This window comes from Bos indicus x Bos taurus, chromosome 8 (genome assembly GCF_003369695.1).
Source record: "Bos indicus x Bos taurus breed Angus x Brahman F1 hybrid chromosome 8, Bos_hybrid_MaternalHap_v2.0, whole genome shotgun sequence".
NCBI classification, from domain to species: domain Eukaryota; kingdom Metazoa; phylum Chordata; class Mammalia; order Artiodactyla; family Bovidae; genus Bos; species Bos indicus x Bos taurus.
In genome coordinates this window covers 103,653,479-103,677,484 of record NC_040083.1, presented here as the reverse complement: position 1 = coordinate 103,677,484, position 24,006 = coordinate 103,653,479, and the positions used below count along the sequence as shown (strand labels likewise).

General features: G+C 50.2%; 1 protein-coding gene across 2 annotated transcripts in view; it reads left to right on the top strand.

Annotated features, from left to right (window-relative positions):
- The window catches only part of WHRN (whirlin), a 91,998-nt gene that overhangs the window by 46,993 nt on the left and 20,999 nt on the right, over nucleotides 1-24,006 (top strand). For both annotated transcript variants that reach the window (XM_027550612.1, XM_027550611.1), the window contains exons 4-6: nucleotides 20,545-20,747; nucleotides 21,882-21,918; nucleotides 23,036-23,248. In XM_027550612.1, coding sequence (XP_027406413.1) covers nucleotides 20,545-20,747; nucleotides 21,882-21,918; nucleotides 23,036-23,248 — 453 coding nt within the window. The remainder of the gene's footprint in view (nucleotides 1-20,544; nucleotides 20,748-21,881; nucleotides 21,919-23,035; nucleotides 23,249-24,006) is intronic.

Below are 24,006 nucleotides of genomic sequence, written 5' to 3'. Positions count from 1 at the left end.
GTCGAAGCACAAAATGTAGCAAAAAAAAAAAAATGTCTTAGCCATCTCCTGATCATTTTTTACTGCTACTATTTAGTATCTACAGTGTTCTCCTGCTGCCAGCTAGAGAGAGCCAAAACAAAGGAGAAAGGGCAGGATGTCTCCTGAGCGTGTCTGTTTTCTCACCTTGAGCGGGGTTTTGGAGAGAGGCTTGCTGGCTGAGTGGCAGGGAGGGTGGGCAGCCGTGTCCCTCCCAGGGCACCCCAGGGCCCTCGGAGTCTTTCTTGTGGTGAGAGCGCGGTGGGCATCAGGCACTGGTGATCTGGGGGCCAGAACGAGGTGTGTGCAATGCAGAGCCTGGATCTATGCCCCCTGTGTGGTCTGCATGGAACTCGTGTTGAATTGAGGGGCGGGGGGGCGGGGGCCGTGGGAGTGGGCTACAGAGGGCAGTGAAGACTCCTGGTGCCCCAGGTGATGAGCTGCTGAGCATCGGTAACAGAAATGGTGACAGCGAGTGTCCACTGAGTGATCATTCCAGGCCTGACCTTGCTAAGTGCTTTTTTTATGTTCCACCTTAATGAATCCCTGAACAATTCTTGACATAGACGCTGTACCATTAATTGAAGATGAACAAACCGAGGCTCAGAGAGGTCATCACTTGCTCACGATCACACAGCAAGGAAGTGGTGAAACTGGGTGGAGATTGGCCCTAAGGCCTCCCCTGTTAGCCACAAGATGTTAAACCCCTGAGCTTATGTGATGGAAAAAAACAAACAGCCTGACGATTCTTGGCGGCTGGGCCCTCAGTCTTCCCTGCTTCTGCTCGGGTTCTCTACCGTCAGCACAGTTGTGACACCTGCTGGGGGTTTCTGCACACTCTGCTTTTGAATTTGGGGCCTGGAGGATTCTCCTGGCTGTTCAGAATATGCTTAAGTAAAAGTGTGGTGGAAGTAGCAGAAGGTATGGCAGTGTGAGGGTAGTGATGATAATGATAGGGGAAAATAATAATGGAAATAAGTTAGGGCAGAGGAGTCGTCTACTATTTCTGATTGACAGTAATACTCATAGGAATCATGAGCATCCGGGGAGAGCTCCCTCTGTGTCAACCAGGGTGCTCAGTGAAGGCTGCTCCTGCTCTGAGTCGTTTGATTCTCCCAGCAACCCTGTGAGGAGGGAGCAGAATCATCCTCATTTTAGAGATGGGCACCCAAGACCCAGAGAGATTAAGCAATATGCCCAAGGTCACACAGCTGGGTAGGTGGAGGAGCTGGGGTTGAAAACTCAGGTGGCTCTGGAGCTTAGTCACAGAAATCCGGTTCTCATCGCTTCCTCCCCTCACAACTCCTCCTCTGGCCAGCTCCAGTGGCTCTTTCAAGACTTAGAAGTTCATCCCCTTGCAAAATGGTTCTCACAATGGGGCATCTTGAGCTTACTGTCCCCTGGAGGTGAGTCATTAGTGTGTCTGGTTGCTCGGTTGTATCTGACTCTTGCTACCCCATGGACTGCTGTCTGCCAGGCTCCTCTGTCCATTGGGTTTCCCAGGCAAGAATACTTGAGTGGGTTGCCATGCCCTCCTCCAGGGGATCTTCCCAACCCAGGGATTGAACCTAGGCCTCCTGCCTTGCAGGCGGATTCTTTACCGACTGAGCCTCCAGGGAAGCCCCACAACTTTGGGTTATTTCTCTGTATATGTGGTGTGTGTGCTCATGTCCACACACTCCCAGTGATATTCCCCAAATCTACATAATGGCAAGAGCACAAAAGCCCTAGTAGTAACTGGCCTCTCCCAGCCCAGTCCTGTCTGGAGCCGGGCGGAGGGAGGCGGGGGAGGGGGTGGTGAGAGTCATCTCGTTCTATCCTCATCTCAGCCCCACGCAGAGGTATTGACTGTCATCATCCGTATTTTGTGGATGAAGAGACTAAGGCGCAGTGAGTTTAAACAGCTTGCCCCAAAGTGTGTTCTTAGCTGGCAGAGAGTTGGCAAGTCAAATGCAGGGCTCTCCAAGGTCACATGTTCACCTCGGCTGCCAACTGGATGAATGTCTCCGATTGGTCACGAGGTTTTTAAAATTGTGTGTTGAGAAGGGCTTTGTCCGTGTTTCTGCGCCTCTGCATTCAGTGCTTTTTCCACTCCCAAGGGCAGCAGATAATCTCCATTGTGTATGCCAGCACCACTAACTTAGTGTGGTTGCAAAAGCGCTTGTGCTGTGTGTTAGCAACTGGGCTGTGCCAGAGACGGGACTTAGCTAAGGCTCTCGCAGTAGCATCTGCTGTGGGCGGAAGGGGGCCCTGGGGCCCGGATGATTGGACATGCGCCACCTCCATGTGAGAGCACTGGCCCAGCTCAACTTTTAAGATGATTTAAATAAGAATTTATGACTAAAGCTGTACTCCGGCAAGAAAGCATTATTTGGAGAAAGCTAATAATGATGCCTACCACTCCTCATACCCACTGTGCCAGGCACTGTGAGTTGTTGGCAGGCAGTATCACATGGTGGTTAAATGCACACATTTTGGAGTCAAAATTACCAGCTGTATCTGCCTGGACTCAGTTTCCCCACCTGTAAAACTGGGAAAGTAGTACCTTTAGGAACTTGTGAGGATGTAGCCAGAGAATCTCTATAGAAACACTTAATACAGATAAAGGTATTCAAAATGTGCTGGCTTTTTAAAAAAGTCTGTCTGGTTTCAGTATAAGACTGTTGAATGTAAATAGCATTGATTCTGTATATGGATGAGAAAATGAGAATCAGAAAGTGGGAGTGATTTGCCCAAGGTTGTATGTCCAGAAGGGGCTGGCCAAGGTCACAGGCCTGGCTCTCAGATCTAATGCCCATCCGTGGGGTTTCCACTGTGGGCCCTGTCTCCTGGGTGAAGAGTCAATCTGGTGTTGCCCCTCCAGGATGGAATAAGCTCAGGCAGTTCCTTCGGTTCCTCGTTGACCTGCCAGCCCTGGCCCCGCACGGCCTGCTCACGAGGAATTATGGCAGAGCAGCCCCTGGTTGCTGGAGGTCTTGACAGTCCCCCGCTCTTTCAGCAAAAGGTGGGATCACACTCTCACATCACTGCCGAGCTCCGCCTTAGAAGACTGGCTGTGCCTCCTTTCCAGAGCCCCTCGCTGGAGCAGGGCCTTCCGTGTCCCTGGGGGCTGCCCCTCCCTGGGGTGGAGTGGCCACCTCTCTCCCTGCCCAGGAGTCCATGAGCCATGAACTTCCGAATTGGCATCTTGCTTCCCTTCCAAGGACTGTGGGAGAGGAGTTGTGCTTTCGATAGATTCCAGGTTCTCTAAAAATAATTTTTTTAAATAATGATACCTGTACCGCCACCACCTGAGCCCTGGGTCCTATATCGTCAGGACACAATGAGCTAGTGCAAGAAAGTCCAGGACCCGGCACAGGAGAAGCCCTCCCCAAACGATGGCTCTGGTTGTGTGAGTGATCGTCAGTATCCACACGAGTGTGTATGCTGGTGGGCAAGACTGGCCCCTGATGCCATCTGAAACTCTCCGGTAGCTGATGAACCTGCCCTGATGATGAACACCTCTCCGAGGAGCCAGAAGATGGTTTCTTTCCTGGGAATCCCAGCACAGGCTGGGCCCGGTTTAAGCGTCTCCCCACCCCACCCATACTTGCCCCGACCCCTGCCGGCTGGACCACATTCTCAGTCCTTCCGTAGTTGTTCTCTTAGCCGAGTTTGTGAACTGGCCTCTGAGTGGAGGTTCAGTAAATTGCAGTGTTCAAGTTGCTTAGTCCTGCTGCTGCTGCTGCATCACTTCAGTCTTGTCCGACTCTGTGTGACCCCAGAGATGGCAGCCCACCAGACTCCCCCGTCCCTGGGATTCTCCAGGCAAGAACACTGGAGTGGGTTGCCATTTCCTTCTCTGCTGAGGGTTGGCCAGTACTTATTGCTACTCAGGTCTGCCTGACTTTTAAAGGGGCCCCTGCCAGGGTAGTAATTGCTGCCAGGCAGGCTACTGCCAAAAAGAGTAACAGTTTCTACAGGGAGGCCACTTGGAGCAGGAGCCCAGCTGTCATTTACCCCGGTCACAGGAAAAGGTGATAGCATTCATCCAGGCTCCCACGGCCCTGTGAACCATGCTGTCCACAGGAGGGAGTGGGTCAGCAAGGGCTGGCTTTCCTTCTCATCCTTCATCCCAAGTGGCCAAGGGAAGAGCCTGAGACGCTGGGTGGCCACTAACCAGCACAGGGGGTCAGCAGTTGCCTCTGGCTCCACCTGTGGCCATGCCAAGTTCAGCGCCTGCATATTGAAGATGTGTGGGCTTCCCTGGTGACTCAGTGGTAGAGAATCTGCTGCCAATGCAGGAGATGCAGGTTCGCTCCCTGGGTCGGGCAGATCACCTGGAGAAGGAAATGGCAACCCACTCCAGTATTCTTGCCTGGGGAATCCCATGGACAGAGGAGCCTGGCAGGCTACAGTCCATGGGGTCACAAAGAGTCAGACGTCACGTCTTAGCAGCTAAACAACAATCCAGGATGTGCATGGGTTGCTGGATCGAAGGTCAGCCTATTCTCCCTTTTTGCAGGGGAAACAGTGATCAATGAGCATTTCAGCAGCATTTCCCAGCTGTAGGATAGGGCACGCACACTTTGAGAGAGGTCAGTAAACATGGCTGGGCAGTGCTTCCGGCCCTTGACCATGCATATGAATGGTCAGGGACCTTGTCAAATGCAGATAATGATTCCGCAAGTGCTATTAATACCATTATTATGGCTGCATGCTGCTAAGTCACTTCAGTCGTGTCTGACTCTGTGCGACGCCATAGACGGCAGCCAACTAGGCTCCCCCGTCCCTGGGATTCTCCAGGCAAGAACACTGGAGTGGGTTGCCATTTCCTTCTCCAATGTATGAAAGTGAAAAGTGAAAGTGAAGTCGCTCAGTCGTGTCCAACTCTTCAAGACTCCATGGACTGCAGCCTACCAGGCTTCTTGGGTCCATGGGATTTTCCAGGCAAGAGTACTGGAGTGGGGTGCCATCACCTTCTCCGATTATGGCTGCATAACAACTCCCAAACCGAGACATATGCAATAGCCCCGGATTCTCCTCTGCCTTGCTGTGGGTCCACTAAGTCAAGAAGTGGACGGGGCAAAGCAGGGCGGCTTGTCTCGGCTCCATGACCCTTCAGGCTGCAGCTGGAGCTGCTGGGAGGCTCGTTTTGTCTCGTGTCTGGAGACTGACATTGGCTGCTGGCTGGGGCCATCTTCTCACAGGGCTAGCTCAGGCTTCTTCTAAGCATGGCAGCTTAGAAGGGGATTCTGAAGTCATGGGTCCCAGAGAGAGGCAGGTAGAGCTGTATTCTTTTTATGACCCAGTCTCAGGAGGAAAAGGGGACAACAGAGGATGAGATGGTTGGGTGGCATCACTAACTCAATGGACATGAGTTTGAGCAAACTCCAGGAGATAATGATGGACAGGGAAGCATGGTGTGCTGCAGTCCCTGGGGGTCACAAAGAGCCAGAAACACTTAGCGATTGAACAACAACAGAAGGTAGGTTCAAGGGAGGGCGAATAACTTACTTCCTGTTTTCATTTCCTAGGGCTGTGGTAGCGAATGATTGTCATAACTTCAGTGGCTTCATCAGTGATTACTGAAAGTCGCTTAGTCGTGTCTGACTCTTTGTGTCCCCATGGACTATACAGTCCTTGGAAGTCTCCAGGCCAGAATACTGGAGTGGGTAGCTTTTTCCTTCTCCAGGGGATCTTCCCAACCCAGGGCTCGAACCCAGGTCTCCCACATTGCAGGCAGATTCTTTTCCAGCTGAGCCACAGCCACAGCCACAGGGGAAGACCAAGAATACTGGAGTGGGTAGCCTATCCCTTCTCCAGCAGATCTTCCTGACCAGCAGATCTTCCTGACCCAGGAACGGAACCTGGGTCTTCTGCATTGCAGGCAGATTCTTTACCAACTGAGCTATGAGGGAAGCCCTGATCATTTAGCGGCTTAAAACAACTCAAATCAAGGTGTCGACAGGGTCATGCTTCTTCTGAAGGCCCTAGGGGAAAATCTCTCCCTGCCTGTGCCAGCTCCTGGTGTCCCTAGCATTCCTTGGCTTATGGCAGCATTGCTCCAGTGTCTCCCTCCGTGCTCACTTGGTCTTCTTCCCTGCATGTCTCCATCTCTCTTCTTTTCTATGGATACCAGTGATCGGATTTAAGCTTTGTAATAAGGGTTTTTGTCCTTGGTCTCAGATTTGAGGCTCAGAGAGGTTAAATGACAGCCAAGGTCACGCAGCCAGGAAGTGGTGGAGCCAGGACTTGAATCCAGACAGGGCTGGTTCAGAATCCTTGCAGTAACCACTGTACCACCCTGCCTGGGCTGGGACCTCTGAAGGGAGCCATCAGCCCAGGGGAGGAGGGTCAGTGTGGCTGCAGAGAAGAAGTTGCTCCCTAAGCTGAGCCTTCACTAGAGATTTGCTACCGGTGTGCGTGTGTGCCTGACCAGGAAGCAGGGACCAAAAGACATGCGCTTTCAGCCCTTGTGTGGTCTGGCTGGGGTGTTGGCTGTGCGCAGTTATACCAGGCATAGAACTTCAGGGCGGGCCGAGCAGAAGCCAGCACACAGAGGCTTGGGCTGGGGGGCACAGGTCTGCAGAGGAGGACCTGGAGGCTGATCAAGAGGAGAGGCAGGGCGAGGGGGCCTGGGCGGGGAAGGATGCCCTGGCTTTTCCCAGACCGCACTGGTGGCTGACAGACCCAGAGGCACACGTAGGCCCTGGACTGATTGCATTAACTCCTGAATCAAGGAGCTCTTTGCTGTCAAGGCAGACAGAGGGAGGCCAAAGCTTTCAGAGGTTGGGGAGTCCAGCGGCCTGGGTGGGGCTGTGCCCTAGGGCTGTTAACTCACACTGTTTGGGGGACTTTTTTCTTTTTATTTTTTTCCAGCTATTAAAGTAATAGATTCAATCCATAATATACACTCAAAAGAACTCAGACATCCTACCTTCCAAAGACAACCTTTGTTAACATCTTTTTTTTTTACATATAATTTATGTATCATAAAATTTGCCCTTTTAAAGTGTACAAATCAGTGAAGTATATTCGTAAGATTGCACAACTGTCATCACCATCTAATTTCAAAACATGTCTTCACACTCCCCCCACCGGCCCCATTCCTATACCCTTTAAACAGCCACCCCCCATTTCTGCCTCTATAGGTTTGCCTGTTTGGGGCACCTCATAGAATCATAGAATATGAGGCTGTGGTGTCTGGCTCACTTCACTTGGCACAATGCTGTGGCGTGTAGCAGTAAATTCCTTTTTATAGTGAAATATTCTGCTGTGTGGCTATACCACATTTTGTCTGTCCACTTGTGAGTTGATAGACGTGTGGGTCGTCTCCATCTGTTAGCACCTTGATGTAGCTTCTTTCATCCCTTCCTCTGTACGCTTTTACACGATTGATATTATACAATATACACTCTTTTGCATCCCCCATTTTCACTTGTGTTTTTCCACATAATTAAAAACTTCTCATAACTGCAGTTTGTAATAGCTGCATGATAATACTCCATCTTCTGGCTGAATTATAATTTACCTAACCATTCCCTTGAAGTCAATGCATTTAGTTGTTTCCAGTTGAAATAATGTTTTAAAAGGAGCATCAATGGAGAAAAACCTCCGAGGATCCCTCCAGAAAGAGCTTAAATCATCTCTCAGCCCATCAGTGCCAGCAAGCTGCTGAGCCCAGTGGGGGACAGGAATGACTTATCCCGAATTACTAAGAGACAAGGATTGGACTGGCTGGTATAAAAAAGATTCTTCTCCAGGGGGCACAGCAGATCTGCCAAGGGCCCAGGCCTGTTCCTCCCCAAGCCGCTGAATGTTGAGCGAGATGTTAGCGTTATATCATGTCTCCCAGCAAATTTTTACATTTCTTTTTAGAATATTTTTTCTTTAGCCTCAACAATATAGTCTTCACATGCAATCCAGAAGGCACAGGAAATTCCTAAAGAGCTTGAAATTAAAATTGCTTGGAATTCACCACGCAGAGGCAGCTCCTGTGAACATTTTGGCATATTCCTTCCCAGTCTCTTTAACACACTGGAAGACATGTGAGATGGGCAATTTTAAGATATCATTTAAAAACTTGAATTTGGAAGTAAAGCATGTCCACCATAGAAAATGCCGGGAGATCCACACTAAGGGGAAAATTCAAGCGACAGCTGTGGTGTCTGTCCTCCCCGAGTGTTATGCTTACAGGTAGCATGCCCTGGTTCTTTCTGGACAGCCGTGACTGCCGCCAGGTTTGGGGCCACCCGTGTGGTAGGCAAAGGTCCCTATAGTCAAGGCGATGGTTTCTCCAGTGGTCATGTATGGATATGAGAGTTGGACTATAAAGAAGGCTGAGTACCGAAGAATTGATGCTTTTGAACTGTGGTGTTGGAGAAGACTCTTGAGAGTCCCTTGGACTGCAAGGAGATCAAATCAACCAATCCTAAAGGAAATCAGTTCTGAATATTCATTGGAAGGACTGATGCTAAAGCTGAAGCTCCAATACTCTGGGTACCTGGTGCAAAGAGCCATCTCATTAGAAAAGACCCTGATGCTGAGAAAGATTGAAGGCAGGAGGAGAAGCGGGTGACAGAGGAGGAGATGGTTGGATGGTATGACCAACTCAATGGACATGAGTTTGAGCAAGCTCCGGGAGGTGGTGAAGGACAGGGAAGCCTGGTGGGCTACAGTCCATGGGGTCACAAAGAGTCAGACACAACTGAGCGACTGAACAACATCTGGTAGGCAGGATGGTGAGTTCCAAAGAGGTCTACATCCTGATCCCCAGGACCTGTGAGTATGTTAGGTTCCATAACAAAGGGGAGTTAAAATTACAGATGGAATTAGGATTGCTAATCAGCTGACTTTTACATGGGGAGATTTCTAGATTATCCGGGGTGGGGGGGCCCAGTGTAATCACAAGAGGCCCTAAAAGTGGGGGAGAGAATCATATGAGAGAACCAGAAAGATGGCTCTATGAGAAGGATTTGGACCAAAGATACTGGCATCTTGACTGATTTAATTTTATTTTTTGAGTAACAAAAACATCAAAACTTTACCAAAAAAGCATACTCAGAGTATTACTTCTCCCTCATATCCCTTCTGCCCACCCCCGCCCCACCACTCCTTGCAAGACAACTAAATGAGCTAGTTTCTGACCTGTTTCTGTTTCTTTTTGTAAAGAATAAGCAAGGACATGGATACATTCTTTTGCCTTTCTTATAGACAAGGTAGATATTCTTTTTCACTTAATTTATAAAGTTTTAGTATCCTGGAAATCACTACGTCAGTGCACAGAAATCTTTGTCATTTTCTTAGACAGCTGCGTAGGACTCCGTTTCTGTGGCTCTGCTGTACTTTAATTCACCCGCTGTCCTCTGAGCACCCAGGCCGCTTTCAGCATCTTACAGTTGCAAACAACGATGCAATGAGTGCCTCTGCGTGTGTATTTTATCACTTTTGGAAGTGTATCTTCAGGGTAAATTTCTAGAAGTGAGATTTCTGTGTCAGCAGGTGAATACATGCATAGTTTGCTCAATATTGCGAAGTCACGTTCACTGCAGAAGTGGATGCAAGTGCTGCTCCCTTCTGAGTTCCCGGCAGACGCGTCCAAGCACGACCGACAGGCGCCGTCCGATTATTGTTTCCAATCTGACAGGTGAGAGTGTATCTTGATGTAGCTTAATCTGCGGTTTTCTTATTATGAGAGAAACGGAACATCTTTTAGTAGGTTTGTGGGCCATTTTATGTCTTTTTGTAACATAAAAATGGTTTTGTGGTTGTGTCTTTTATTATCCTTCTGTTGTCAAGATTTTGGATTTTTCCCCTAAACTTGACAATTCTTTATATATCAGGACTTGCTAGCCCTTTATCAGTGATAAATATTGCAAATGTTTTCTCCTTGATTGTCATTTTCTTTCAACACTGCTTGCTGCTGCTGCTAAGTCGCTTCAGTTGTGTCCGACTCTGTGCGACCCCATAGACGGCAGCCCACCAGGCTATTTTTCAAGTTTTTGATTATCATTTAGTTTGGTTACCAATTCTTCCTTCTATTGAATCTGAGTTCTCCTTAGAAAAACTTTTTTAGATATAGAGCAGTTAGTTTATCCATTTTTTCTTTGAATACTTGTGAATACATTTTTTTCTTTTTAAATCTCTGATCAACATGTTGGCCCCGAACCGAGTGTGGATCTGATTTATTCTTGTGTGCTGTATATGGTATGGATTCAATCTTCTGTCTTTCCAAATGGCTACGTAGTTATCCCAACGCTATGTATTACAAAGCACATCTTTACCACAGTGATTTGTGGTGGCTTCTCTCTCATATACTGCATTTCTGTGTGTCCTGGGACTTATTTCTAGCCTGTTCCCCTGTATGTCCATCTGTTTTCTGATGGGTCGGTCCCCCGTCGTTCACATAAAGGCTTTAGAACAGGATTTAGTATCTAATACTTCTCCCTGCAGCAGTTCGATCTCAGGGTTTTCATAACTATTCTTGCCATTTGATTTTAATTAAAAACTATTATTAAAAAGTTAATAGATTCATTTTAGAGTGATTTTAGGTTCATAAAAAAATCAAGCAGAAAATATAGAGTTCTCATATATCCCTTCTCCCTTCACCCTTTCCACACACAATTTCCTGTTATTATTAACATCTTTCGTTAGTGTTCATAAATTGCATTTACTGCATTGATGAGCCACATAATTATTAACTAAAATCCATAGTTTATATTAGGTCTCACCATGGGTTTTGTACATTCTATGAGTTTGGACAAATGTTAATGAAATGTACCCACCGTTACAGTATCACATGGGATACTTTCATGCTCTGCATTCTGCCCGCTCAGCCCTCCCTCCTTTGCCAAACCCATGGCAACCACTGATCTCTCCACTGTCTCCATAGTTTCACCTTCTCCCGAACGTCATGCAGCTGGAATCATATAATATGTAGTCTTTGCAGATTGGCTTCCTCCACTTAGCAATATACACTGAGGGTTCCTCTATGTGCGGTTTTATTTTTCCACATGAACCTTTGTGTCAGCTTACCTCACAAAAGCCGGTTGGTCTTTTTAAGGGGATAATGTTAAATTTTCAAATAAGAGAGAATTGACATCTTAATGATGCTGAATCCTTTCCAACAACAGGGCATCTTTTTTTTCCTGTTTGTTGAGTCATTTTGAGTGTACTGTTTTCTTCACATATGTGTTGCACATTTCCTATTAAGTTTCTTCCTAAATATCTTCTCTCTTCTGTCACCGTTTTAAATGGGATTTCATCTCCTGATTGGCCACTCTGTGTGTGAAGGCTGTGCTCTTGAACTTGAGAACTCACTGATTCTTACAGGTCTGTGGAGAAGCCCAAAGCAGATGGGGGAGCTAGCCCAGGCCAGCTTTACCCTGATTTACCAGGAAGCCTCCGACTCCTAACATCTTTCCTCTTCCCATCATCCCAGTTTTCACTCTTCCAAAATGAAGGGCTGGATAGATGTGCACTATTTCCCATAGTGAAACTCCAGCCAAAAGTAATTTGCGGCTTGTGTTTTTACTTCTTTGCCTTCCTTGTGATTGAAAAAATTGGACATTCGTTCCCCGCTGCCGTGCACAGAGCTGGGCTGCAGGTACCCAGCCTCCCTACATAGTCTGGCCTTGTCAAACTAGACCTTTACATAAATGGAAAATGTCTCCTGCCCGTCTGCAGAAGCCGGAAGGGGCAAGGGGACTAGCTTTCCTGTTTGTTTATTTGCTTGTCCATTTATTTGATTGTTTATTCACAAGTTCACTGGTGTTGTCAGGCCTTGGATGGTGCCTCCGGCGTGCCATGCAAGGGGAATGCAGTCCTCTGGTCCGCAGCTCAATGTTCACAGTCCAGTGTGCTCTCAAACTGCGATGAGGACTGTGGAGCTGCTATTGCACAAAGTGCTTTTGGGCGGTGCTGGTTTCCAGTGCCTTTGCGTCATCGGAGTTGAAATGTTGCATAGGCAAATACAAGTCTGGGGCTCAGCCTACCAGTTGGACTGGGTTCAAATCCTGCTCTGGATTCAAATCCTGATGGGTGTCCCTGGGGAAGTGACTTCATTACTCTGAGTTTCATGGCCCTGGTTTAGAACAGGCTGTACCCATGCATGCCTCAAGTGGTGCTTTCTAAGTGTTGAGTCAAATTGTACGAGGTAGCTGGCCTAAGCGAGGTGCTCAGGGGGTTTTGGTAGCTGTTCTTTCTCTTGAGTTTGACCTTTGTCATTGCTCTGATGTGTTTATTTGGAAGCCAGACTCTTCTGTGAGAAGGACTCAGGAGTGACTTCTCTGCCCTTGCTCCGACATGGACTCAGAGTGTGACCTTGGGCATGTCCTTTCCCCTCTCTGGGCCTGTTTTTCCATTGATGACCTGGGGTTAGAGCAGGCCTTCCGTGAGGACCGCTCGTGTTCTGAAGGGGAAGCCCAGGTGACGCAGTGGTAAGGGACCCGCTGCCAGTGCAGGGTATGCAAGGGTTGGAAGATCCCATGGCAGGCTGCAGACCATGGGGTCCCAGAGAGCTGGACACGACTGAGCACAGCGCATCTTACATTTCATTTCGTGTCCTGAAAATAATGAGCAAGGACTGACAATGGATGCACCCGGTGAGAAGGAGGAACCACAGGGAGGTGAGGATGCACCACTGCCAATTCCATCCGTGGCGTCTCGAGCAAGTTCTGCCTTGTGAGAGCCCTAACCCTAACCCTGAACCAGAGAGGGTGTGTGCTGAGCTCACCCAAACCCAGCTCTTACCCCCAGCTTGGTTCCTGCAGGCACCTTCTGAGCATTTACCTTGATCTTTTTTATTAAATACAGACAAGGTTTACTGACTTCTGAACTGTTGGGAAAAACTACTGGTGTCTCATTAAAACTGCATTGCTCACTTGTACTGAAAAAAAAAGAAAACAAGCCCATTAAAGTTTCATACCTGATATGGTAGACCATTAAAGATTCATAATTGCAATAAAACTCTCCAGTGGAATTTGAATTTTCACTGCAGTGATGGTACAATCAGCAGAGTCCTCATTGGAAGCCGCAAAATCCAATAAATTTCAATAAAATCTTGGGAAGGTGGGGAAAAAGGGGCTGAAGTCAGCTTCCTTTGGGGCCCTGGCACAGCGAGGGTTCCACTGCTGTGCGTGTCCGGAGAGGGAAGATTCCCGCCCACCCAGCTCAGCACAGGGGTCGAGTTGTTGGCAGGTCTCTCCCCCGACTCCTTCTGATGCAGGAGCATAGCCCCACTGCCATCCTGCCCTGGGTTCTTTGGGCTCATTTGTTCCCTTCACCAAGCATGAACAGAGCACAGACTGTGTGCATGGCAGGATGCCCCAGGGCTGAGGGTCATATCAGAGGTGGAAGGGTAGGCTGGCTTTTCTTCAAGGAGGAGCCAGTACTGGTCAGAGCAGAGGCTTGGCAGGCTGGCAGAACGTCGGCCAAATGCCAGCTCTTCTCACTTCACTTCCTGACCTCAGTCTCCTCATCTGTAAGATGGGGATATGAGTATGTGCCTCATAGGTGTGGTCAGTCCGTGTGAGTGCTGAAATGGAGGGCAGGGCCAGAGAGGGGGCAGGTGGAAAGGCAGGTGGTGTGGCTTTAAGAGAGTCCGAGGAGGCAGAATCGCAACATTTGGTTGGTGAGTGACCAAGGGGTCCCTTAAGGGTAAGCATGGTTTTCAAGAATGCAGCTAACATTTATTGAGCACTTTGTATCCTGGATACTGTGTTACCTGCTTTGTAGTTGTTTGTTCCATGAATATTCACTGAGCACCTTGCATGTGCCAAGTGCTATCTTAGGTGCTGGGGCTACAGTGGAGAGTGCAGGACTTCATTTTTAATCCTCAGACAATGAGGTAGGCACTGATGCTTAACCCGTTTCCCAGAGAAGGTAACTGAGTCACCGAGAGGGTAGGGAAATCACCCAAGGTCACACAGCTAGGAAGTGGCAGCTGGAATTAGACTCGGAGGACAAGACTCCTGAATCTGTGTTCAATAACCACACAGCAGATGGCATCTCATTTAGACGATGTAACACTCTAGTGAGTGGTGGTCTTATTCTTGTTTTGAGGGAAGAAAGACTTGGAGATGTAACAGTATTTTCCCCAGGTCTCTCAGGGAGTAACAGGGAACCCTTTACCAAGGCTGGCTCACTCCCAAGCCTGAGCACTTTCCGCTGCTCCAAGAGCTTCAGACCCAGGGGAAATGAATTCCTGCTTCCTGGTGGTTGGCTGGCCAAGTTCAGGGAAAATCAGTGTCCTGTCCTTGTTAAAGTCCCTTTGCGCTCTCCACGGAGCGTCCTGAACCCGAGCCTGTCACTCGCTGGGCTGTGGATGATGGAGGAGTCTTTGCTCTGCCTTAAAATGAAGGGCACTCCCGTGGTCCGCCCTCCGCTCCTCCGTCACTGGTGATGAATAGGACGCCCGTGGTGACAAATAAAATAAGCCTCCTTTATTCGTTTATCCTTCCACGTCCTCCCCATCGGCGCCCGTCTGCAAGCTGAGCAATATTAGACACTCGATCACACTCTCCCTTCTCTAGCGGGTCGTGTCCTGACAGCTCTGGGTGGGTGCTGTTTCCTTGGTTAATCAGCCTCAGGGTGTGTGGGCTTGGCTGTTGCCTCGCTCTGCGTCCCCTGGACAGGTCCCTGTGCTGCCTGTCCGGGCAGTCTCCCCATCTGTAGGGGACCCTGGAAGGCCTGACAGTCGTTGCCTGTCTTTACCTTTTGCCTTGATTACCACCCCACCCCTCCAGCCCCCCAGCCCCCAGCTGTCTAACTCAGAACTGGCTTTCATGGGAAGGAGAGGAACATTCCAATGACTGAACATATAGAACTCTTAGCTGGGTTTTTTGTTGCCTGGGGCGGCAGTGAGGGGTTGGGTAGGGGAGTGGCTGGAAGGGTGGGCTTTAGGGGAAGCGCTGGGTGAAGACCTTTAAACACTCCACCTGTACTTCACATCGCACAAACCAAAGGAAAAGGGGAAGCGAGTGGAAGTAAGCCTCAGAGAGTAGGGAGGAGGGGTCTCTGCCATCCCTTCCCCATAAACGTCTCCCGTGTGCCAGACACTGCGCGGGGATACAAGTGCCTCGGGGTTGAGGGAGAATACAAGAGAGGCTGGGCCCAAATGCTGGCTCACTGTTCACATGTGACGGTGACCTTGAGCCAGCTGACATGTCGACCTGTCCCTGTGGTTTGGAAAGAAAGCGAATGAAAAGCTCTGGAAAGCCTCTCTCATGTCAGGCCCTGTGCCAAGTGGTCCCACTTGCTTCTCAGTGACCTGGGGATTGCAAGCAGTCTTGTGGGCCTTGTACAGAGCAGGAGACAGACTCGGGGTGTCCTTGAACTGGCCAGGGCCACACAGCCACTGTGTCCTGGCTGCCTGGCTTTAGGACGACAGTTATCTTTCGGCTGCACCGCGAGAACAAGACTGCAGAGCCTGCTGGCCTGGGGCTGCTGGGGTCAACAGGGAGACGCTGGATTTATTTGAAACTTGCTGGTGAACTTTAAATGGCATTGAACATGCAGATGACTCTTCTGACAGGGCTCGCAGGCCTCGGGAAGCTTTCCAACAAGTAGAAGGAATGAAAGAGAGCTGGACACAGAAATGGGAGTCACTCTGACCAACTCAGATGCTGCGAAGGGCTGTCTCCTTGGTTTGGTGACTCAGATGGTAAAGAATCCGCCTGCAATGTTGGAGACCTAGGATCGATCCCTGGGTTGGGAAGATCCCCTGGAAGAGGGCAAGGCACCCCACTCCAGTATTCTGGCCTAGAGAATTCCATGGACTATTCTATGGGGTTGCAAAGAGTCAGACACGACTGAGCGACTTTCACTCACTGAAGAAGAAAGATAGGAGAAGAGAGGAAAGAGATGGGAAGGACAGGCTCATGTACCCCCATTAAATCGGGGTTTTCAGAGAGGAACTGGAGAAGGCAATGGCAACCCACTCCAGTACTCTTGTCTGGAAAATCCCATGGACGGAGGAGCCTGGTAGGCTGCAGTCCATGGGTTCGCGAAGAGTCGGACACGATTGAGCAACTTCACTTTCACTTTTCACTTTCATGCATTGGAGAAGGAGATGGCAACCCACTCCAGTGTTCTTGCCTGGAGAATCCCAGGGACGGCGGAGCCTGGTGGGCTGCCGTCTATGGGGTCGGCACAGAGTCGGACACACCTGAAGTGACTTAGCAGCAGCAGCAGCAGAAAGTGACTCCTGCTTCAAGTCTGTTCCCTGGTGGATCGCACATGATCCCTATGCTGATGCACAGACTGGGTAGGGATTTATTCAACAGGCATGTGATTAGCACAGCAGACCTTCGATTTGCCAGATATTAATTCTTACAAGGAAGCTGCAGTACCTGTCCACTGGTGATTCACAGGACTGAACAAATGACACGTGCCCGGCCCAGGGCAAGGGAAGGTAACTGAAGTTTGGAAACGATAGCGCTAAATAGGCTCACCCCTGCCCACACCCACAAGCATTGCCTCCAGAGGAGACTGATACCCCCAACCCAGCGCTGCCAGTTTTAGCTAATAAAAACAGATGCCACCGTGTAAATCTGAGTTTTGGTTAAACAGCGAATACTTGATTTAGTGTACTTAAGTCCCGTGCAATATCTGGGACAGTCCTCACTGTAAAGGGCCTGGTATCTGTTTGTGGAATTGGGTTGTTTGCCCCCAGGGCCTAGACCCGTAGGGAGGGGCTTGCTCACAAAGGATGCTCCCACTTATCTGGTCTCTCAGATGTTACTTCCTTTAATTAAACTGCTGAGATGAAATAAAGTATGTGGGAAAGATTAAAATTGATTCCCTTAGCTTAACAAAAGCCAGAGCTATTGAGAGGGATACTTAAGCAAACAGAGCACTTCAGCAGATGAAAAGTACAGCCTGGCTCCAGCTCAGAGCCGTGGGGAAGGGGGAAGCTGGGGGCAGAGGGGAGAGGTGCAGCCGCTAAGCAGGGAAATGTGAGGACCCAGAACAGTGGGCTGGAGGGAGCTGGCATCCCAGTCCGCTCTCAGTAAGGCCCTAGTACCTGCCTGCAAAGGTCTTCTTTAACACAGCTTTGCTTCTCAGCATCAGGAAACACCAACTGGGAGAGAAGCACAGAGGGAAGAGGCAAAACCCACACCTCCTGTGCATAAGCACTTATTTAGCACTTACTGTGTGCCGAGCCTCAAATCAGACATTGGGTCTTCCCTTAAGCTCTTTACAAGGAGACCAACTCAGGCTACCTAAGCTTCCCAGGCAGCGCTAGTGGTAAAGAACCCGCCAGCAGGAGGTGTAAGAGGCACCGGTTCAGTCCCTGGGTTGGGAAGATCCCCTGGAGTAGGAAATGACAGCCCCCACAGTATTCTTGCCTGGAGAGTTCCATAGACAGAGGAGCCCGGCATGCTACACTCCATGGGGTTGTAAAGAGTCGCACATGAGTGAAGTGACTTAGGACACACAAGTTCTCAGGGATTTTTCGACTGGGGAGCTCAAAGATATGGAAAGAGAGAAAATTGTGGATATTGCTGGTGGCATTGAAAACCAATGCTGATGACCGATGACGCTGATGACTGTAGAAATTTGGAGGGCAATCCTGGGCTAGGATTCCCTCCCTATGTGCAAGAAAACTAAGCGACAAAAGTTTAATGGATTTTTGTCCCCTGTTCTTAGTAACAGTGGAAAATGTGCTCCTACATGTAATTTGGAAAGTAATTTCCTGAGAAAAATTTAAATAGGCCTCTAAAAGAGCCTGGTGGGCTGCAGTCCATGGGGTCGGGAAGAGTCCAGCATGACTGAGCGACTTCACTTTCACTTTTCACCTTCATGCATTGGAGAAGGAAATGGCAACCCACTCCAGTGTTCTTGCCTGGAGAATCCCAGGGACGGGGGAGCCTGGTGGGCTGCCGTCTATGGGGTCACACAGAGTCGGACACGACTGAAGTGATGCAGCAGCAGCAGCAGCAGCAGTAATATGCTGGTGTAACCCAAACTCCTCTCGAACCTGACCTATAGTTTTCCTTTTTTTTCTGCCTTCATGCAAGGTAATAGATCTTCTGAGGTTTTGCTGTAGATTTATTCCCAAGAAGCAGGACTGACATAGCATGAAATAAAACCCAAAACAATGAATTTTGAAACCAAGCCACTATTTGAAAGCTTTTTTTTTTTCTCTCCTAAAGTAACAGAAAAGTACCTTAATAAAATGAATGTGTTCTTTTAATCGATTAAAAAAAAAGTTTATTGGGGGATTTGCTTGAGTTCATGTGGCATGAAGGTAGCAAAGCCAGAGTGTCTACCCAAGTCTGATGGTCTTTGAAGCCTTTGACCGTAGGGTTATGCCACCAGCTGGGTTATAGGGGCCATTCAGGTTTTTAAGCTAAGGAAACAGGAAACAGTAAAACCCAGTGCCAGGTCTGGGGCCAGTTTAGAATTTAATGCACGGAGGAGAATGCCAGCCCAGGACCCCAGGAGTGAGCAGGTGGGGCCACAGGTTAGGGAACGGATGTAGGGGGAGGAAGGTGAGACTTCCTGGGGAGAGAAAAAGAGACAGAGAGAGAGAGAGAGAGTGTGTGTGTGTGTGTGTGTGTGTGTGTGTGTGTTAGTTGCTCAGTCATGTCCGTCTCTTTGCAATCCCATGATGAACTGTAGCTTGCCAAGATTCTCAGTCCATGGAATTCTCTAGGCAAGAATACTGGAGTGGGTTGCCATTGGGGATCTTCCCATCCCAGGGATCAAACCCGGGTCTCCGGCATTGGGGGGACAAAGACAGAGTTGATGATGAGGGTGGGTTTTCAGACCTGGATGGTACAGGCAGGGCTAGGGAGGAACAGCAGAAGCCTGACAGCAGCCCAGTAGCAGACAGCGTTAGGACCTTGGAGCCTGACTTGGATTTCCACCCCGCTGTCCTCTTCACTAGCCTCTGTAACCACAAACTGTTTACTTAACCTGTTTGAGTCTCTGTCTTTTCTCTGGTCAGATGCAGAGCAAATGATCCCTACTTGGCAGAACGTGGAGGATATTAGATAGGGAAAAAATAGATATGTAAAGGGACAAACAAGGTTCTTGGCATACAGTCAGCATCTGGTCAGAAGTGGCTCGAAATCTGGGGCTCCAGGCTGGTGTCATGTGTTGGCCCCCCTGAGCTGCAGCAGAAATGGTCCTGGAGCTAGGATTGGGGGGGACTGGTATCTGACTCTGCACTCATTGGATTAATTTTTATTGAATTCCCACTGTGTTCTGGGCCTTGGAGACAAGGTGTGGAGAGGCTGGCAGGAAAACCCACTCATAGCACAAGGTGGAGCCCGCTGAGCAGCCTGAGAGCAGGAGGAGGTCTGTCTTTCTCGGCTCCGTGTCCCAGCGCAGAGCCTGGCACACAGGAGGTATGCGGGACGTATTGGATGGGGTTGTGGAGGCGAAGGGCCTTCTCTGAACACATCAACACTGGAGCAGAGGGGAGACAGAAAGACTGAATTTATAACCACTTTCTATTCTGAAAACTCCCCGGTTGCAGGTGAGGGGTTAAAGAAAAGACAGGAAACTGGGGACCAGGGTTTTGGTTCTCAGGCTCATCACCACATCTTCTTTTCTTCTCTTTTTCTTCCAAAGTCGTGTTTGGCTCACCCTTTCCAAGTTCTGCTTTTAAAAATGCTGGAAAATGCCCCTAGGGGTGACCATGTGCCATCAGCAGACAGGGATGGAGGGAAGAAGGAAGAGGGGCCAGAAATAACTGGTGTTATAGGGCTGCCCTTCAAGACCACGGTGGGCTGTGACCCTGGGTAGCCCCCTCCGGTCACCCATCAATGAAAGTAAAAAAAGCACCAAACCCTCTGAGTTTGAAAGTGCCCCAGCTGACCCTGAAACAGCTTCCTGGACAACCTTTCTGGTCTTGTCACATATTTATGTTTATTGGAAGGCTAGTTTTTTCTTCTTCTATTTTTTCATCCTTTCATTAAAAAATATGTTCTTCCATTGCCAAATAAAACCACCGTCTTGTCCTAAAAATCCAAGCAATATATTATTCCTTTATCAGTAGGCTAGTTTTCTCATTTACTGATTTCTCTTAAGTAAATTTAAATGATGTTTACACTAAGGCAGTGTAAGAATGCATGCTTAAGGTAACAAACTTAATGATGTAGAAGTGTAAAAGGAAAATTACTGGAACAGTACCTTCACATCTCATCTTCCCCCCAATTCCACTTGCATCCAGGCCTCTGAAATGGGTTTTGTTTTCTAGATAAGGAGACTCTCGGGAACTTCAAAGACCCAGTCCTCAAAGCCCTTGTTCGGTTGAGGGAGGTGGTCCTTTCTAGTGACAGGGTCATGGGCTGAGGATCTGGATTGGATGGTTGGTTCTGCCATTGATTTGCTGTGTGACCCTCAGGCATTCACATAACCTCTTTGAGTCTCTTGCTGTGTGACCCTCAAGCATCCACATAGCCTGTCTGAGCCTTGGTGACATCCTTCCTAGGCTACCCAGGAGGAAAATTGCGATCTGGACTCTGAGCCCCTGGCATGAGTCACTATCCTGCAGACAGCCCAGGTGACTGTGTTATGTTGTGGGCTTGGCAGGTTGGGGACCAGATTCTGGAGGTGAATGGGCGGAGCTTTCTCAACATCCTGCATGACGAGGCAGTCAGGCTGCTCAAGTCATCCCAGCATCTCATCCTGACCGTGAAGGACATCGGGAGGCTGCCCCACGCCCGCACCACCGTGGACCAGACCGAGTGGATCGCCAGTTCCCGGATCGGGGACGCTGCCGCCAGCTGCGCAAGGTGCGGCCATGCCGTGCTCTCACTCTGAGACCCAGGATCCCAGGGCCGTTCCTGAAAGCCAGTAACAGCCCCTTCCACCCCTGCACCACGCTCTGGGCCCCGAGCTGTGGGGACTGCCCCGGTTCCTTGAGCCTGAGGTCCCACCCCAGGCTCCCTCCCGTTTGCGGGGCCTGACCATGGGCACATCCCCTTTGCTCTTCTGGCCTCAGTTTTCCTTGGAAAGCTGAAACGCAGCCTCCAGTTCGCTCGCTCTTTACTTGCTGTTTAGCAAATCTCATAACTTCCTTTTTGGCCCTTAGTTGCTTTGTCTGAAAAGTGGGAATCCTAACTGCGGCCCGCATTCCAGGTGTGTGGATAAGGATCCCACGAGTGAGTTGCGTGAAAGGGTCTTGGGAGTCATGACGTGAGAGATAGTTGCCAGGTGGCTGCAGAGCTGCTAATAATGTAAGGTGTCACCTTTGGCTTTCCATTTGAAATCCCGAACTGACTGGCGTCCCCCAAGCCGAACACACCCAGGGCATCTCTCTCTCCCTTTCTTCATCCCCTCCTTCCTGTCTTCCTTTCCTTCCCAGTACAGTAATTTTTAAAAATTAGTTACCAACATTTAAAAAGACATCAGGTTTCCCATGGGTGGGGAGGGGGGGAACACCTGGATTTCTGGCTGCTTCTTGAAAATCAGGGATTCTGGAAGCTTGAGACCACATTTTTTTTCATGGAAACAGACTGGAAGAGAGCGGCACCTGCAGGCTGTTTCTCAGCATTTCCAGGTGCCCCCGTCCTCACCCCCCCTGGGCTGGCCTGACCCCGAGACCACGTGGCACTTATTATTTAGTCTCTCCTCTGCGTGTTACCTGACTTGGCCCTACAGGGCGTGAAACAACTCAGCAGACCACCTTGCCTGGTTTTAGAAGTGCCATCCACATGGTTGGTCAGGAGTTCAGAAACTGCCCGTCTGTCCAGGGCCTGATATTCCCTTGAGAGGGCCCGGTGAGCGCGGCCCGTGGTTCTCCCAAAGTTTCATTCCTCTCGCTGTAAAGCAGTCATCCCCTGGCCCGTGTAAAGCAGTCATCCCCTGGCCCGTGCCTGTTTGAACTGCTCAGACATCAGGCTGAACGTGCTTGTCTTTCTTCGTAGGTTTCCCGGGGATCTCACAGCAGAAGGGACGAACAAGGTACGTTGCTCTCTGTCTGCGGGCATCTTTGGCTTCTTCACTGGTGCCCGAGTGGGGAGCTCTGGGTCCAGCAGGGTGGGCAGCCGGCCGACTGCCTGCGTAGCCTCCTTCCCACACTCATGGGAATGTTCCAGGCCACCAGGTTCCAGGCATCACCCTGGACCCCGGAGTTGGCGGCACGAACAGCACAAATCAGGTCCCCACCCTCGTGGTGGTCACACCCAGTGAAGGAGACACACATCAAAGTGAAGCAAACCTGCATGCGTATCTCATCAGCAAAGATGTTCAGTGCCTTCCAAGAAAGGCGCCAGGTCTTAGGAGAGAGAACGGCAGATGTTTAGGTGCGGGGAGGGCAGAGGGAGAGGGTGAAGGCTCTCTAAGGTGGCAACACAGTGTCTGGGCTGTAAGCTGAACATGAAGTGGTGGTAGTGAAATCAGAGTCTGGGCAGGAGCTGGAGGGGAGGATGCAGTCAGAGGGCACAGCACGTGCCAGGGCCCTGGGGCAGGTGCCACGCATGGCTTGTTGGTGGGATCGTCAGATCCCATAGGACTTAGTGAGCCGGGGAAGAGGTTTAGCTGCTAAGCCAAATGGGGTGCCATTGAAAGGCTTCACCAGGGGGGCAACATGAGATCTATGTTTTCACGAGGTCACCTCAGCAGCTCTGTGTAGGCGACAGGGAGAGGTAGAGGGGACAAGCAGGGAGACCGGGTGGCCTCTTAGACACGGCTGATGGTGGTGGAGGCCATGCTGGGAGGCATGCCGTGTGTGCGGGTCTGAGCCACGTTTCAGAAATAACATTACTGTTATCCCCAATGTACCCAGAGAGAGACAGCAACCTAAACAGTAAAATGGGAACCGTAATAATACTGCTTGATCCTGAATGGTCACGGGGCTCTGGTGAGACAACACGTGTAAAAGTGCCCCGTGAGCCAGAAAAGCACTTTGCAGCTACACGCAACCGAGACCCGGTGCCCTGAGGACATCCGGGAATACCTGCGGCTTTACCCGTGGGCGGAGACCTCAGAGGGACCCACCCCACCTGTCTGCAGGGTGGCACCTGGCTGGGCTTCCAGAGCAGACTGGCACCCCCGGGGCCTCTGTCTCGCTGTCTTTCAGCTGGGGTTTTACAAGGGGCCAGCCGGCTCCCAGGTGACCCTGAGCAGCCTGGGGATCCAGACGCGGGTGCTGCTGGAGGAGCAGGCGCGACACCTGCTGACTGAGCAGGAGCGTGCCACCATGGCCTACTACCTGGAGGAGTACCGCGGCGGCAGCGTGTCGGTGGAGGCCCTAGTCATGGCCCTGTTCGAGCTGCTCAACACCCATGCCAAGGTGACCCGCGCCTCCTCGGGCAAGGCAGGGCTGGAGGGGCCTGGCTTCAGCTCCCCTGGGGTTCTACATCCTTCCCTGCCTCCCTCTGAAGCCCACTCCTTTACTGAGAACCCACAAAGAGTCAGACCCAGCCTGAAGCCTGGGCAGAGACTTGTGACCAAGACAGACCCCACCCCCAGCCCCCACCCCTGAACCCCTCAGACTGTCAAGGGAACAGTCCACGTGCCTTGTGTTTGGGGTCCCAATGTAGCAGCTTTTTAGAGTCGTCTGGATTGCTCTTAAAAAGCAATGCCCAGGCCACACCCCAGGCTGGCTAACTCTGCATGTTTCACAAGCCCCCACGTGACCAAACCATGCTACCCTCTTTGAGAACGCTTCTCTAGTGGAGAAGCCTGTTTGAGGTTCAGAAGCTGCACCAAGAAAGAAGTGATTAAATCCACTGGGAGTGGTTACCTTTGGGAAGACTTAACAGAGGGAAGTCAGTTTTAAAAGAAGGAAGGGGAAGGGACAGGCAAGGCCTTCCTGTTCAGGGTCTTGGAGCCGGACATGAAAGGTGAGATGTTAGGGAAGAAGAAGTGAGCAGGGAGAGGGGTCGATGACGCTGGGCCCAGCATCTAGGGGTTTGGAATTTGTCCTAGGACAGTGGTGAGCCATGGAGAGTTAAGGAGGGGAGGGCAGTGACCAAGTTTGCACGAAGGTTGTTTGGGGTAACAGGGGTTTCCCAGGCGGTGCCAGTGGTAAAGAACCCACCTGCCAAT